The following is a 17025-nucleotide window of genomic DNA, read 5'->3' on the forward strand; positions in this document are numbered from 1 at the left end:
TGAAGTCCAGCATGTATGACAACTACAGTGCCTTGAAAAAGTATTCATACCCCTTGAAATTTTCCACATTTTGTCATGTTACAACCAAAAACGTAAATGTATTTTATTGGGATTTTATGTGATAGACCAACCCATTGAGAACGTCTGTTGATGACGAAACACGTATGGGAGGACAAGTAGTGACGACACCACACTGATGTGAGGAGGAAGGGTTCCTTGTTATGCCGGCCAGCATTTTTTATATGCCAATTTTATCTTGAATTTTTGTAAGTACAATTTACCTTTTTAATAAAATTACATGTTGTTGCGGAGTTACGCTATGGTCCCCCATTTTTTTATACATATACCTGATTCATTGACCGCATGAGCACGGAAGGAGTCTGGGCCCCGGAACTTTCACCCTGTGTGAATCCATTTTGGTGTCTTCTACCCTTGGAGTTTAAAGGCCGCGGCTGGGCTATAGCCGGTTGCTAAATTGGGCTTGTCCTCTGGTAAGCGCCCATTACATTCGGTGGTGGGCTTCTCACTTATTTATGGATTATTTGTGGAGTCACTGCGGTGTTGTTTAATCAATACTTAAAGAACCAGGATTCAATTATAGACTGTTGTTTGGCGTCTTACGCTGTCTGGAGTACACCTATAACGTCTATCCTCCTGGTCTGAGCACTTTGTGTATATTTAATGTTTGGTGCAGTTTAATTTTTTCTACAAAGTGGCACATAATTGTGAAGTGGCAGGAAAATTATAATTGGTTTTCCAACATTTTTACAAATAAATATGTGAAAAGTGTGGCGTGCATTTGTATTCAGCCCCATACTCCTAACTAAAATCTAGTGGAACCAATTGCCTTCAGAATTCACCTAATTAGTAAATAGTGTCCACTTATGTGTAATTTAATATAAATATAAATACAGCAAGGAGGCATTAATCAGAGAAGCAGCCAAGAGGCACATGGCAAAAAAATATTCCAAGCTTTGAACATCTCACAGAGCTCTGTTCAATCCATAATCTGAAAAATTGAAAGAGTATGGCACAACTGCAAACCTACCAAGACATGGCTGTCCACCTAAACTGACAGGCCGGGCAAGGAGAGCATTCATCAGAGAAGCAGCCAAGAGGTCCATGGTAACTCTTGGAGGAGCTGCAGAGACCCACAGCTCAGGTGGGAGAATCTGTCCACAAGACGATTAGTCATGCTCTCTGACCTTTATGGAAGAGTGGCAAGAAGAAAGACATTGTTGAAAGAAAGCCAAGAGAAGTCCCTTTTGCAGTTTGTGAGAAGCCATGTGGGGGACACTGCAAATGCAAATATGTAGAAGAAGTTGCTCTGGTCAGATGAGTCCGAAATTGTACTTTTTAGCCAAAAAGCAAAACGCTGTGGCGGAAAACTAACACTGCACATCACTCTATATACACCATCCCCATCGTGTTGTGGGGATGCTTTTCTTCAGCAGGGACAGGGAAGCTGGTCAGAGTTGATGGGAAGATTGTTGGAGCCAAATACAGGGCAATCTAATGCCTTGTACACACGATCGGAAATTTCCATCGGAATAAATTGGAGGGGGGCCCGTCCAGTACCGTGGGGCAAGGGGTCCTATGAAGGGGGAACCAAACTGCAGGCACAGGAACTATTGTGGCCAGTATACAGTGGCTGCTCACACTGTGTACGAAGCCAGGAAGTGATGTCACAGGCTGACGGAAGTCAGCCAAGGGAATCCGAAGAGTATGGGGAAACCCTGCTGCTGGGGCCAATAAGGAACTGCCGATGCCAAGGGAGCAAAGAGAGTCACGCATCGCCGACTGGAGACACTACATGTTTCAGGGACACGCTCCTTTCTTAAGGCGTCAGCATACCAAGACATTTTGGACAATTTCATGCTCCCAACTTTATGGGAACAGTTTCGGGAAGGCCCCTTCCTGTTCCAACATGACTGTACACCAGTGTTCAAAGCAAGTTCCATAAAGACATGGATGAGTGAGTTTGGGGTGAAAGAACTTGACTGGCCTGTATAGCGTCCTAACCTCATCCTGATAAAACACCTTTCGGATACTGTGAGCCAGGCCTTCTTGTCCAACATCAGTGCCTGACCTCACAAATGTGCTTCTGGAAGAATGGTCAAACATTCCCATAGACACACTCCTAAACCTTGTGAACAGCCTTCCCAGAAGAGGTGAAGCTGTTATAGCTGCAAAGGGTGGGCCAACTCAATATTAAACCCTACGGACTAAAACTGGGATGCCATTAAAGTTCATGTGCGTGTAAAGGCAGGTGTCCCAATACTCTTGGTTACATAGTGTATATGCACATAGGGGAGTTGCCTTTTATCGAGGGGTTGCAATACTAAATATGGCTTGCTGAATTTCTTAATGCTTTTAGGGGATTAACACTCCATAAACCGTTTAATGAATTTGTAATTAAGATTACTTTTTAAGAATGTGAGTGTACTGGTGAATCATTCTAATAGAAGGACTCAACACTTCTCAAATCCTTTTTTTCCAAGTATATGCACTTTATTGATTTATATCTTATCATGATGGGAATAGCCTCTGATTAGCGCAGTACTTATTTTTAGCTTGCATAGAGAGGGGCAATCTCACTTTAAGTGTCTCTCTTGTTGCTTTTAAAGTGTCTGTAAAGGCATTTTGTTTTGTTTTGTTTTGGATAGAAGGGGAAGGGGTAGACCCTCTGCCAAGTTTTTATTGCTGTGTAAAAAGCCTAATGAGAGCGCCAGACCAAAGATCAAAGTGTCTACAATCTTTTAAAATTGTTGTTAATTCATAACAAGAAAACATAAAACATCCACTGTGTTTCATGTTTTATGTTTTATAGTTATGAAATAACAACAATATTAAAAGATTTTGGGCTCTTTGATCTTTGGTCTGGCGCTCTCATTAGACTTTTTACATGTGAATCCTAAACGCTTAAGTTAAGAGGTACCCAGATTTTGTTGAGAGCGGCCTCACTGGAGCCACTGCGCCCCGTATGAAAAAGATTGATTTTCTACAACCTTGAATTACTGATAAATCAAATCCAGCACCTCAATTAAAATGTGTTTAATGTTTTTATTACTATCTGTGTCTCCACTGAGCAGATTCAACCGCACTCTGCACTGGCGAGCATTACAATTGGGACTTACCGCAGTGATGGAATATTCAATATTTAGATATTTGTTATAAGGGAAAAAACGTACGCGCTACTATGTTCTAATTTTTAAGCAAATATAAACCATCAGCCTCCAGTGAATATAGTGAAAATAAACTCAGAATATATATATATATATATATATATATAGTACATGTATAGTGACCGTGAATTAGCTGCAACCACTTAGTAGTATACTCAAAAAACACTGTGTAATAAATGTAAAAGAAAGAGATGAGAATGGTGCGCTTATTCAATAATGTGCCATACAGTAATATACTCAAAGAATGAATATGATGAGTATCCAAACATACAAATAAATAAATGTGAATAAAAGTCCAATGGTAGGAGTCAGTTCATATAAAGCTAAACATCTCATAGGGATAACTTGATAGAAAAAAAAAAACAGACAAAACATCAATCCAAACATTGACTGTTAAATTTTATGAATTGGCCAACAATGACCCAAGGGTCAAACAAGGCTCATCAGATAGTCAGAGAAGGAATCCTGCTGATGGATCTGTAAAGGCATCCAGGGGAAGACGAAGAACTACGTTCAAAACTTGGCATCTAAATTTTTATATTGTTACCAAATCAAGAAGTATGAAGGCCTCTTGATCCCTTTAGAAAAGGAGAGCCTTAACTGGTGGGGTCATGGCCAGGAACTGATGTGAACATGAAGGATTGGTGGTAAGTCACAGGGTAATGGATCGGGCCTGAGCTCATTAAAAGTTCTAAACCAGGGTATTCTGGGTCCTTTTGGGATACCTCGTGGCTGGAAGAGCTGCCCACCCTCTTTTGGATTGTCTGTCACAGCTTTAGCATAGTTTTTTTTACCTTGCCAGCAACTTCCAGCAGACTTTTAATTTTGTATTTAAAATGTAAGTGGAAACAGAACAACTGTAATTTTTGGTGCCCCAAGCAATTTCCACCTATGAAGGACACAACAGCTGTATAAGATTGGAGATTGACAGAAGTTCCTTTCTTCTGATCTTTAGTAAAATCTCTAATTGTTTAGAAAGCATTGGGCCTTTTATGTTGCCTTACGTTGCCTGTCCCATAACAGAAAATCTACTAAACCAGTTATTGAGTTGTGGTTTAGTAATGCAAAAACATAGAGTCACTTGTTCTTGGTGACAGATCAGCCCGCATTTGAACAGCCTATGCCATCTACTAAGATGCTTCCATGCAAAATTGACTCCAAGATATTAAAAGTAGACTGAGTAGGCTCGAAAGGGGGAAGGAATAGTTAAATTGTACAGACACTTCCAGGAAGTTGAAGAATCCTAGTTGGAAAAAGAAACCCTTCTGAGGTTGGAAATCCTTGTTATGGATTCCTAGTTACACCCTTAATATACCAGTCCATGAGTAAAGCCCTGTACACAAGGCCCAGAAAAAAACTTGAATCTCTTGCCGTGCTGAGTGTACAGACACTCCATTCAAAAGAGCCGCCGTTCTTTTGAATGGAATGAATGCGGTGACGTCGTCGACTATGACAAGCATGCGTTTGTCACATTCGATGCCGTCGCGGCCTTCTTGCTACACCCTACCTATGCCTAGGAAGCTACCGCGCATGAGTCAAAGTAATTTTGAAGAAAGCGTGTTTCCACAGCCACAGGTAAGTATATACACTCTCGGGTTTTTTCGGGCAGGAAAACACTGCCGAGAATCACAAAAAGAAAATAGAGAGCAGGTTCTCAGGTTCTCTATTTTTCTCGTCAAGATTTTAGGCAGTTTTCTTGACGAGAAACCTGAAAGCCTCGTACACACACACGGTTTTCTTGCAGAGAAAACTGTGCGTGTGTACAAGGCTTTAGAGTTACATCAGACAGTCAGATTGGAAGACAAATTTATGACTTCCTCTACTCTCCAAATGGGATCTAAGTACACCTTCAGCCAAAACGTTATTTTTTTTCAGTTTTGGATAGACGTAAAGGTGTTGGAACCTCAGCCCTGGAACCTGCACATTTAAAACAAATCAGCAGCTTTCATAGTTCTATTCTGAAAGGTCCTCTTTGTGGGTGTCAGCATTTTTTTCTGACCTAAAAAATTAAGACTGCAGATATCACTCTGATCTCCCAACATCATCCAGGACATATTTTTTCCTTTTAAAGATGAAATTTGGCTGGCTGTGTTCTATTTCTCTCTCCTGACCCCTGACTATTCAGGAGAAATAGTCTAATATACAAGTCTACACAAAGACGTCTTAATGGAAATAAGTCATGCACTAATCTAAAAATAGGATTTTCGTGGAAATCCTCAGGAATCTGGTGGTGGCTCCATGGCTATGGTGACCATGAAAGCAAACAACACAACAAACCATCATGAGTCAAAATACTGGATCAATTGGGCTGCCGGCAGGATATGACATCCATCTTTGGCCCTCAGAAACAAATTATCATCAGCTGCAGAAGATAACACAAAGAACAAACGATTTACCAAAACCATATAATAGGAGGTCAAACCTTAAGAGTTGCAATTTGTATGCAATCAGACAGGCCCTTGTACTACATGTTTTTGGTAAATCTGAAGACAACAATCTGCAGAAAATCTAATAGTGTGTATGTGGCCTAAATCCCATCTTCATCTCTTCTTATTCCTCTTCTTCGTTCTTCGCGTTATCTTCTGAACTACTACTACACACTGGCGTGAACGTCCAGTAGAAGATTATTCAGGGGTTGATTTATTAAAACTGGAGCATGCAAAATCTGGCGTAGTTCTGCATAGGAACCAACCGGCTTCCAGTTTTTTTTTTTGTCAAAGCTTAATTGAACAAGCTGAAGTTAGAAGCTGATTGACTACCATGCACAGCTGTACCAGATTTTGCACTCTCCAGTTTTAGTATATAAACCCCTCAGTGTCTATACGCATCATAACCAGGTCAATTCTGCCTTCTTGTTGACAAAGGCAAAATAGACACATGTTAGGTGTAATTGGGGACCAAGAAGGGCCTAACTAGTAGAAGACAATGTTGGCACAAATAGAGAGATCATAAGAATATACAACAGAATACATATGGCTTTAGGGTCCTAATAGTGGCCCATCAGACCCACAGGACATTATCAAAGAATGTTAATTACCTGTGGCAGTGCCTGAACAACGGTATCCAGTAGAGCACGCATCCCAGTTGCCATCTTCAACAGTTTCAGCACTGCAAGGAGAAAGAGATGTAAATAAATTTAGTAAATAATTACTAAAAAAAATGGCACACTGACACATAAGTACAGTGCATGGCACACTAATACTTTGTATTCCAGATCAATGGCACGCTGACACTTGGAAATCTATATCAATGGTATGCTAACAGTTGGTTTTTCAGACCAATGGCACACTGATACTTGCTTTTCTAGCCCAATGGCACAATGAGACTTGGTATACCCATGACCATGGCACACTGAGACTTGGTATACCCATGACCATGGCACACTGAGACTTGGTATACCCATGACCATGGCACACTGAGACTTGGTATACCCATGACCATTGAACACTGACAAGTGCAGCCCCAACATTTAGTACACTGACAGTTGGGTCTTTTGTCACATATCGACCACATGGAACACGAGTTCCTAATCTAACCTACTATCACCCATTCCTTTAAAGGTAGACACATAAACATCATATGCCTACCTGTTATGTACAAATCCATCATACACCCTGGTGTCAGACTTGTATTGAAAAGTTAAACTTTTTTTAATTTGACGGGGAGACTGATTGGCCAGAAGTGTCTACTATATCCATAATGCAATGGACTACATATCAAGGTAATGGATACATATGGACACCACTGTACTAAGTTACATGTTGGAGTTCTTACCTCGAGCAATCCTCAGCACTCTCATAATGCGAATGATGGTAGGGTTGATGGGAAGGGAGGCATTGATCTCTATCTCCTCCAGTGTTATCCCCATGATGGAGAGAAGAACGATCGCCAGATCAAGCTGATTCCACCTGCCAGACAAGAAGGATCTATAACCCCATGTGAACAGCACAGATGTCCTCTAAACATTCATCATTCTGTTAGTGACAGTCCAATAGCCACAGCCACGTTTAAAGCTAAACTCCAGGCAGATAAACAAGACACAAATGAATGCTGCTCTGTATTTATTTCACTTTTGGGTGGAACTCCGCCTTAATTTTGGCAACAAAAGACACAGTAGGGCTTATTTTCGGGGTAGGTCTTACCATGTAATGTGCTGTCTTCTCTCCCCCTCTCTCTCCATGCCTGTCAGGAATCTCCAGTGTGAACTGATTTAAAATGCTTGTAAAATCCTATATTCCACTCTATTACAGTATTATATAATGTACAATGTGTGAGTTTCTGTAATATAATTGTGCCAAATACCTTCGTTATAGCGCCGCTCTGCGCTTCTGTGATCCTCTGGAGCTCTCTTCCCCGCAATTATATTACAGAAACACACACATTGTACATTATATACTACTGTAATAGAGTGGATTCTAGGATTTTACAAGCATTTTAAACTAGGGCTTAGTTTCTGGGTAGGGCTTATACTGCAGCCCTCCTGGAAAATAGAGCTAGGTCTTATTTTCGGTGAAGCACGGTAGGCTTTTATCATGCTTTTTAGTTTCTTTCACTATAGAGCACCTATCCTGTAGTAGTAATGTTAACTCTAAAGAAGTATGGCATTAGAGGTAGACACTTGACTTCTTCCAATCAATTTTGGTGCTTTCTGAATGTAAATGCAATCGTAATTATTTTTTTTATAACAATTTTTTTTTAACAGCATGTGGGCTAAAAACTGATGGCGTTTTTTCATTAAAATAAACAATGAATTCATTAACATTTTATGAATAACTCTTGTATGGCTGAAAGCTGTAATGACTTCGCCCTCTGTGTCATGAAGATATAACCATGCAGGTTGTTGACAGTTTTCTCCTGTCAGGTACATTTATGCACTGTGATACTCACTTCTTTTTTTTAAATTGACTTTGAAAGCAACACCTATTAGTATAAATTATATATGGTAATGTTGGGAGACTTACAGCAGACCTACACTCAAAGCTATGGTAATGGTTTTGCTGGGATGGAAAGAGAAAAAAGGAAAAAAATCTGCTCCAGTCTTGAAGCTGAATTCCGGGTACAAAAACCTCCATTTAAATATATTCCTCCGTAGCCACAAAGGATATTAATCTACTTTGTGTGCACCAATGACTTTGTAAATCTAGATGTTACCTTGTAAAAGTAATAGTGACATCATCACTGTGCTGTACAGAGAACAGAGCTGTGGGAGGGATCCAGCAGACCCCACCCACGGCAGGCTGCTTGCGGAAAACTACAGGAGGGGGTGGAGACAAGACCAGTCACTGCACAAGGAGAGAGATCAGAGCTGTGGGAGGGGCTTAGCAGGCTCCACCCACTACAGGCTGCTTGCGGAAAACTACAGGAGGGGGTGGAGACAAGACCAGTCACTGCACAAGGAGGGAGATCGGATCTGTGGGAGAGGCTTAGCAGGCTCTACCCACTACAGGCTGCCTGCAGAAAACTACAGGAGGGGGCGGAGACAAGACCAGTCACACTGCACAAGGAGAGAGAGCAGCGGTGAGTGGTCTTTATTACAGGAAGTTCCTGCACAGAGGGATAGCCTCACACTGGATTACTACACAGATCTGGAAGAAATACAAAAAAAAAAGTACACCAAGGCACATGTATAAACATGCTAGTGCTGCTCACATAACCAAAACTCTAGGCCCTAAGTCACTTTATGTTGGTTGAAAATTCATAGGCTTTCCTTTGCACCCTTTTTAATCCTTCTTAATCTGAAGCTTTCAATAAAATAATATCTGGTGATCCTACCATGAAGATCATTGTGCAGGCACTTCCTGTTTTAGGGTGACAACACTTTGTCCCTTTCTCAAAACTTCTCCATTGTCAAGCTGATGCATTCACTTTCAGCGGAGACTATAAGTGGCCTCGTCAACGTTTATTTCATAAGCATGGTCAACTGCTGTCACCATCAGGAAACCCGCCCTGAACAATGATGTGCAGCGGATTCTGGAGAGAGTACATGTAGACAGAAGGTACCTGCATAGATGCTGCAGGAAACCATCAGTAATGAGAAATGCAGAGATTGAAAGAAAAGGTGAAAAGGGCATTCTGTGTGTTATGCAGTAATACCTTGGATTACGAGTATAATTTGTTCCAGAAGAATGCTTGTAATCCAAAGCACTCGTATATCAAAGCGAGTTTCCCCATAGGAAATAATGGAAACTCAGATAATCCATTCCACAGCCACTGCTTGTCTATGCAGTATTGCATGTGGTCAGAGGTGGGGAGGGTGCCAGAGACACTCAGAAACACTAGGAGGCGCTCAGAGACCACTCAGAGATGCTCGGTTCCGAGCGTCACCGGTGCCCCAGCTAGTCTGGCCAAATGCGGTACTGCACAACTCAGCGGCTAGAATCTTGCTCATCTTGCGAGACAATGCTCGAAAGGCGAATCAGGATTTAAAAAAAAAAACTTGTTTTGCGAAAAAATGTGCATAAAGAGCTTTACTCGCAATACGAGGTTCCACTGTAGTTTGTTTTCCTTTAAAAGCAGCCACAACCTAAATAGAAGAGCCTGTCCCCTGCCAGCATACCGCAGAGATGGCCGCTTGCTTTCTGTGCAAGCAGTGGACTATCTGCAGAGGTCAGACACACCCTCAGCTGAGCCAGCCCTATAGTTCGTCAATAAGCAAAACCCAGATACCAAGAAATTGTGCTGCAAGTTTTAAAATAACTTGCTAAGCTATTGCTATTGCTATTGTCAGGCTTCACAAGTTTGTTGTACAGCAAGTCCGCACTGCATGAATCCAGATCAACTTTCTTTGCAAATATTCTGCAAGTCTGTTGCAAGTTCTGGTTTAGTTATGTTGTGCAATAGTCATCCCACCACAGGGGGGCACTGTGGCTGAATTATGATCTTTCATGCTGTAGACATGAAGAGCTCTTGCTGTAGACTCACCACAGCAACTTTGCACTTGCGAGAGACTTGCCATGCAGATTTGCTGCAAATTGGAAACGTGTCAACTAGAACTTGTGCTTCAAGTGCTCTGCAAGTGTATAACATGCCAGTGAAAATGTGCAGCAAGTTAACAAGACTTAGAATTCAACTTATCCGTGCTGTCCTGTTATTAAACTGCTCTCTCTCCTACTCCCTGGGGGTAGTGATGTTTCCACAAATACAGCAATGGTCCTTTGCCAAAGTATACTGGCAGGGGAGAGGCTTTTCTACTTAGGCTGTGGCTGTTTTCTAAGGAAAGTGAACTTTGCACACCTTTCATTTTGATGCACCTTGAATATCTTTAGCTGATTTAAACTGGGATTTCAGTGTGATCCTGGTCTCTTAAAGCAGAGTTCCGCCAATTTTTTTTTAAAGTCAGCAGCTACAAATACTGCAGCTTCCCAGAAGACAGGGGGGGGGGGAGGGGGAGGAGGAGGCTCCGGACGTGGCGTAGATACCTGCGGGTGGCTTGGCTATCTATGCCCGGAAGTGGGAGCAAAACACCTGACAGGTATCTCCTCCCCCCTGAAAGGTGCCAAATGTGACATCGGAGAGGAAGGGGGGGGATTACGAAAAGCGGAGGTTACATTTTTGGGTGGAACTCCGCTTTAATTGGTTATCTTGTTTGTAGGAACCATGGCATCTGCATCTTTTACTGATGAGAGCTCTCAAGTTGGAAGCAGCTTTATGCAAGTTGAATCAGCGGATTTGACTACATGAGCAGCACTGGAGGGAGTGCAGAGCAATGCTTTCTGTTGACATTTTAGTACAGGTCGGCGTTCTATAAATTTAACAATTGATCATTTAATGAACCAATTACAAGAGAATGATGGACAGTTATTCTGGAACGTCCACCGTCTACTGCTGATTTCCTTTATTCTCATTAGCCAGATCATGGTTTACAGGTGTGTGAATTACCTGAATAATTGGCGATTACAGGAGAAAATCAATATCTGCCCGTAGTCAACGCTGCAGAAAATTCAGCAGACTGTCAGTAATTATCAGCAGCGCCTTCACACTGAAACCTGGTTTCCTAGTAAATTCATCTTAATAAGCATGACTGTGACAGCTCGGGTCTAGCGCCTGATGACACGACTATGTTGTTAGGCCTCTGAGTGTTAAAAAGGACAGCTCACCATCTAGATCACACGTCTAAAGAGAGCGAATGATCGGGCGGGCGCCCATGCAAATGAGCTGTATCGGGTTCTCGGGCCTCTCAGCTAGGGGCACTAATTAGGAAGTGAGTTGAGCTTGATCCTGGCAGGTATCGCCCCCCTGGTGGGTAGCCAGGCTTAATGTCATTACGGACTGGTCTGACCTTGTCTGGAGATGAAAGCACTGGGAGACGGATGAAACCATGCCAGGATCTCAAGGGCTGCACTTGGCACAGCGATGTGACAATCTGCGCCCTCATCACTCCCACGTTTTCAGAGCCGTTGGCATGCTTGCCCTGCTCAGATGCCACTTGATAATTCAAATCGTGTTTGAACTGGTGTTTATGCTTTTTTCGGTGTGTAGGAATGCTGGGTCCGGTTTTAACCCACATGCGTACCGTAGTTTCTGCAGAAATGCCGTAAACAGTTGGCCATGGCCCTTGTTTTTACCTAGTCTGAAAAATATGTCCCAAGATACTTTAACGGGACTTCATCGTTTTGGGGAAGTGGCTTTGCCCACTGCAAGGCAATTTAGAGCTTCACAAAATGACTGCCTTGAGAGGTTTATGAGACATGTATTATACCTCAAAACCATGAAACACTAGCACTGACCCAGAAGTTCTCCAGTAAAGAAGATACAGTATTTGCACTAATTTAACCAAACAGCAAAATCTTTTGACCCAGGTGTAACTGAATGACCCATGACACCCAGAGACTTTTGAAGGATGAGGGGTACTCCTGTGCCAGCGTCACTAATAACTCTTGGGTCTAGGTTCACCCTGTGCCCCTTTTGGGCATAGGGTGACTGAGAACTGATATCTTGGATTACATGAGATGGGACATTAATGATAATTCATATATTGCAGGATATCTTGAGATATTACAAGTTGTTAAAGTCTGACTCCAAATGGAGTGTTTTCATTCAATGGGGGGGACACATGCCTTTGAGGTGTTAATTGGGTCTGCTCCAAGACCTTTCATTATGTATGCTAATAACACTGTTTGTGTGAAGATGCTATTGATGATAGATATGTGTTGTGAGTTAGCAGTCTAAAGGTCAGATGTCTTCTTTCAGGGGTAGGGAATTAGCATGTCAATTATGTTTAGTAAAGGAATGTGTTTGTGTGAAAAGTCTATTGATGATACTATGTGATAGGAATAACAGGTGAGGGGAACTTGTCAAGCTGTAGTAATTAACCCCTCTAAATGCATGGACGGGACGTCTGGGGGATGACTAATTAATCAACTCGACTGAATGTCATTGTCTAAGAGAGTGTGTATTGAAGTGCCATGTGGGTGGAGTTGATTCATTGTTCACTTGGGTTCTAAAATGGTATATAAGAGAGCTAACCATTAAAGATTCGTTCATACATTTTGAAACCAGTAACAGAGCGTATGTCTCGTTATTCTGGGAAAAGGAATGGATCGTGCCTGTTGGATTGTGGAGTGTCAGAAAAGCTGTCGTGGTTGATGGAATGGGAATATCGTAAACGGTGGTGACCGTTACACCAGGCACTGACCAATGATGTCATCACAAACTGTTGTGCAAAGCAAGGAAGCCCTAATTGGCTGCCCCTCTCTCCCTTTGCATGAGTGCTGCTTTGGTTGATGTTTGCATTTGGGTATTTATGATACACTATATTACCAAAAGTATTGGGACACCTGCCTTTACATGCACATGAACTTTAATGGCATCCCAGTTTTAGTCAGTAGGGTTGAATATTGAGTTGGCCTTCCCTTTCAACTCCTCTGGGAAGGCTGTCCACAAGGTTTAGGAGTGTGTCTATGGGAATGTTTGACCATACTTCCAGAAGCACATTTGTAAGGGCAGACACTGATGTGGATAAGAAGGCCTGGCTCACAGTCTCTGCTCTAATTCATCCCAACGGTGTTCTATCAAAATGAGGTCAGGTTCCTCCACCCCAAACTCCCTCATCCGTGTCTTTATGGACCTTGCTTTGTGCACTGGTCCAAATCATTTGGTGGAGGGGGGATTATGGTGTGGGGTTGTTTTTCAAGGGTTTAGTTTGGCCCCTTAGTTACAGTGAAGGGAACTCTTAAGGCGTCAGCATACCAAGACATTTTGGACAATTTCATGCTCTCAACTTTGTGGGAACAGTTTGGGGATGGCCCTTTCCTGTTCCAACATGAAGCAAGGTCCATAAAGACATGGATGAGCGAGTTTGGGGTGGAGAAACTTGACTGACCTGCACATAGTCCTGACCTCAACTCGATAGAGCACCTTTCTGGCATAGATCACCTTGGTGATCTGCGTCACTTCCGGCGCTTGCTCTGTACCCCCCCGCTGTGTTCTGGGAGACACACAGCTCCCAGAACACAGCGGGAACCACTACAGATGCGCAGCGCAACTCGCTCATGCGCAGTAGGGAACCGGGAAGTGAAGCCGCAATGCTTCACTTTCTGATTCCCTTACCGAGTATGGCGGCGGCAGCAGCCGAACCACGAGCGGCAGATCATCTTCGGCTGCCGACATCGCGGGCGCCCTGGACAGGTAAGTGTCCATATATTAAAAGTCAGCAGCTGCAGTATTTGTAGCTGCTGGCTTTTAATATAATTTTTTTTGTGGTAACTCTGCTTTAAACTCAGTAATTTAAAGGGGTGACCACAGGTCAGGTCTCCACAGTCTTAGGTGTGGCTTTTCCTAATCATATAAATTCCAATCAGAAAGCCTAATGTTGGATTTATTTTGATATCTTGTTTCAAAGTGACAGTGTATGTCTCTCTTTATGTCAACACAGAAAAGAGAAACTTAATTTAACAAAGTTTCTGAAATCAGAATGGTCTTGGCTGGCTCAGCAGCCAATCAGATTTAAGTATATAATGGCAAATGACAGCTGGCAACAGAACAGAGAAGTCTTATTGAATGCCTAAGTGTAACACAGATGGTTCCTCTTGAGTTATTGGGTAATAATGACAACCATTATCAGCGCTTAGACACAGCGGCAACTCTGTAATTGGCGCTATATAAGTGTAACACATTATTATTATTATTATTTCAGAGCGTTTGATAAATGACGCCCGTTATTAGGGGTCCATGTTTTGTCAGATAATTGCTGTAAAGGAGTATAAAGGTCATTATGTTGACCATAACCTTCTATGCATAGCAGCATTATGATATTTTGTACTATGACTGCCACAACATACCTGTCCTTAAAAAATCTTCTAAATCCAAAGGCAATTAGCTTGAGAAGAGCCTCAAAAACAAAGACGATGGTAAAGATGTAGTTGCAATATTTCAGGGCATCGTCCAGGGACTGGGAATAAAAAAAGACAGGCAGAGTTTAGACTTTTCCACATCATGGCGGTCCCATCTGGCCTTGCTGAGATTGAACTTTGTGACCCCCACTTATAGAAAGGATGTCTGCAACCTCCACAAGAGAACTTCTTCTTCTGTTCCCCATCTAGTTTATTCCCTTCCAGCCAAAGATTTAGAAAACACAAGATACTGACGATATTATGGGGAGCAGAGTCAGTTAGGTAATTGTTCATAAAAGGACGCCAGGTTGCCCGCGATGAAGGCAGGAGGACCCTCTGGGGATAGTCAACAGTACCTGATTTCAGTGGGGCCAATACAGAGTTTATTTATTCAGGCCCCTGTCCCCTTTGTCAAACAATATTTAATTAAAAATAAAAGAAAGTGATAAGCGCAAGTATTATTAAACTAAACTAATTAGAGAGTGATCAATACCGTGAATAATAAAATAAGTGATATATTAAAACGGTGATGTCAGTGCTAAATATACAATCAAGAATCAAACATAATGACAGCGAATCAAAAAAATATATAAATAATAAAATAAAAAAATCGAAGTGGATGCAATAGCAAACAACAATATTGAATGTGCTATAAATGCAATAATGCCTAAACAATATTTAATAGTTAATCCTTTGGTTGGGAGTATCTAGCAGTTCTTACCTGGCGGAAATATCTCTTAGTTCTCTGCCAGGAATAAACTGTCAGCATTTCTACTGAGCAGATACTGTAAATATTAAACATTGGGTCAATATTTTTTATTTGACCAGGAACATTGCTGTTGCTACCTCTGTATGTGGACACTTCCCATTGGGTGCATCAATGGGGTCCTCACATGGTCCTCAAGACTCAAGCAGCAGTATAACATCATGAGGAACCGTGCCACATGCTGGTCCACACAAATGTGCTCTCACTTCCTATGGTCTTTTGACAAATAGTCTTCCCAATAAGGATACAGACAGCAATTAGAATCTGACAGAGGTTCAACCTCCCAACCCCCTAATCTCACACACACACCCACACACACACACACACACACACACATACACACTATCCAAAGCTAGAAAAAAAACATTTTGACTGGATTTCCATTTGATTGTCAGAATTGCCATGTACCAAAATCTGATCATTCCGGCCTACCTTGGGCTGGTTATAATGCTCCATGGACATGGTGATCACATTGATGCCAATGATGAAGGTAATGAAGAGGTCCAGGTAATGGCTGGTGCACAGTGTATGTATATAACGCCGGGTAGGAGAGTAGTCTGCGTAGTATGGCCTTCGCTGGGCTTCTGTATAAAAAACAGGAATCACACCGAAAAATATTATCAGTGAAATCACCAAAACACCATCATAACAAAACTACAAGAGCCAACACATATAGCAGACGGACACGAAAAGATCCGGGACAAACGGACATATACTAACACTATAAGCCGACAACGTAAACAAAAGAGCCCAGATCCCAAACGATTATTCAAGTTACACGCAGTCTTCCCTTCCTCATACTAGAGGCCTTGTATATGGTCAATTTCTACAATTTTGGTCAAACAAGTTTTATGTTTCAGTTAAAGTTGTCCCTCATCTCTGACTATAAATCTTACCTAAATGAAGACTGAAGTGCCACCAGCAAACCACCGTTAAGAGGTTCAGATACAACTTTATTACAATTACAGTCACTGGGACAATCCAAAAGTAGCCAGCACATTTCACAGGTCCAAAAATGCCCACGGGTCAAAAAATGCCCCCCTTAAATGCCCCCCTAACCAGGGCTTGATTGAAAACAATAAGAATAGACTACAAGTGACCTGGACCTTTTATGTTATTTCTTCCAGTGTGATTACAAGCATATTACTAGTCATTGGCTTGGCAGCACTTCAGTTTCCATTTTTGTTATATTACACTACAAGCCAAGGAGACTGTGGAGATCCTCTGGGGTGTAGAAGCTGCCTGCCCGGGAGCCACATTATTTACATTGACATCAATGATTTAAGAAAGCAATACCAATAAGATAACTTTACATGCTCTTTCCTTACAAACCCTACACAGCCATAGACGTTCTGCCTATCATAGCCATTAAATGGTTGTTGTCAGAATGGAACTAAAACACAGAATGCCATACACACTTTGGAGCTGGTAGACGGCATATAATAGCCATAAAGGAAGTTGGCAGCACCTGTCACAAATCAGCAGGCCATTGACTCAGTTCCAGAGTTGTTGTCAAAGTAAAAAAGCTAAAGGGTCGGGTGGAAGTCAAATATTCATTTTGTTAAGCAATCTAGTAGAAAAAAATTATTATAATTTAAGAATTAAGATCAAGATTTTTTCATAATTACAATTGACTTAGGAAAGTTTTAGATTAAAGCCCAAACTCAACCAAACCTTTTGGTTTAGGATGGGATAAGCCTCGTACACACGACCAGTTTTACCGTCGGGAAAACTGCCATGACAG

At 41.9% G+C, this 17025-nt stretch overlaps 1 protein-coding gene across 3 annotated transcripts in view; it reads right to left on the minus strand.

Moving 5' to 3' along the window:
* Window positions 1-17025, minus strand: part of CACNA1H (calcium voltage-gated channel subunit alpha1 H) — a 282063-nt gene that overhangs the window by 16610 nt on the left and 248428 nt on the right. For all 3 annotated transcript variants that reach the window (XM_040356436.1, XM_040356434.1, XM_040356435.1), the window contains exons 24-27: window positions 15714-15865; window positions 14465-14574; window positions 6960-7093; window positions 6223-6293 (exon numbers count right to left, since the gene is read on the minus strand). In XM_040356436.1, coding sequence (XP_040212370.1) covers window positions 6223-6293; window positions 6960-7093; window positions 14465-14574; window positions 15714-15865 — 467 coding nt within the window. The remainder of the gene's footprint in view (window positions 1-6222; window positions 6294-6959; window positions 7094-14464; window positions 14575-15713; window positions 15866-17025) is intronic.

Source organism: Rana temporaria, chromosome 6 (assembly GCF_905171775.1).
Source record: "Rana temporaria chromosome 6, aRanTem1.1, whole genome shotgun sequence".
Taxonomy (NCBI): Eukaryota; Metazoa; Chordata; class Amphibia; order Anura; family Ranidae; genus Rana; species Rana temporaria.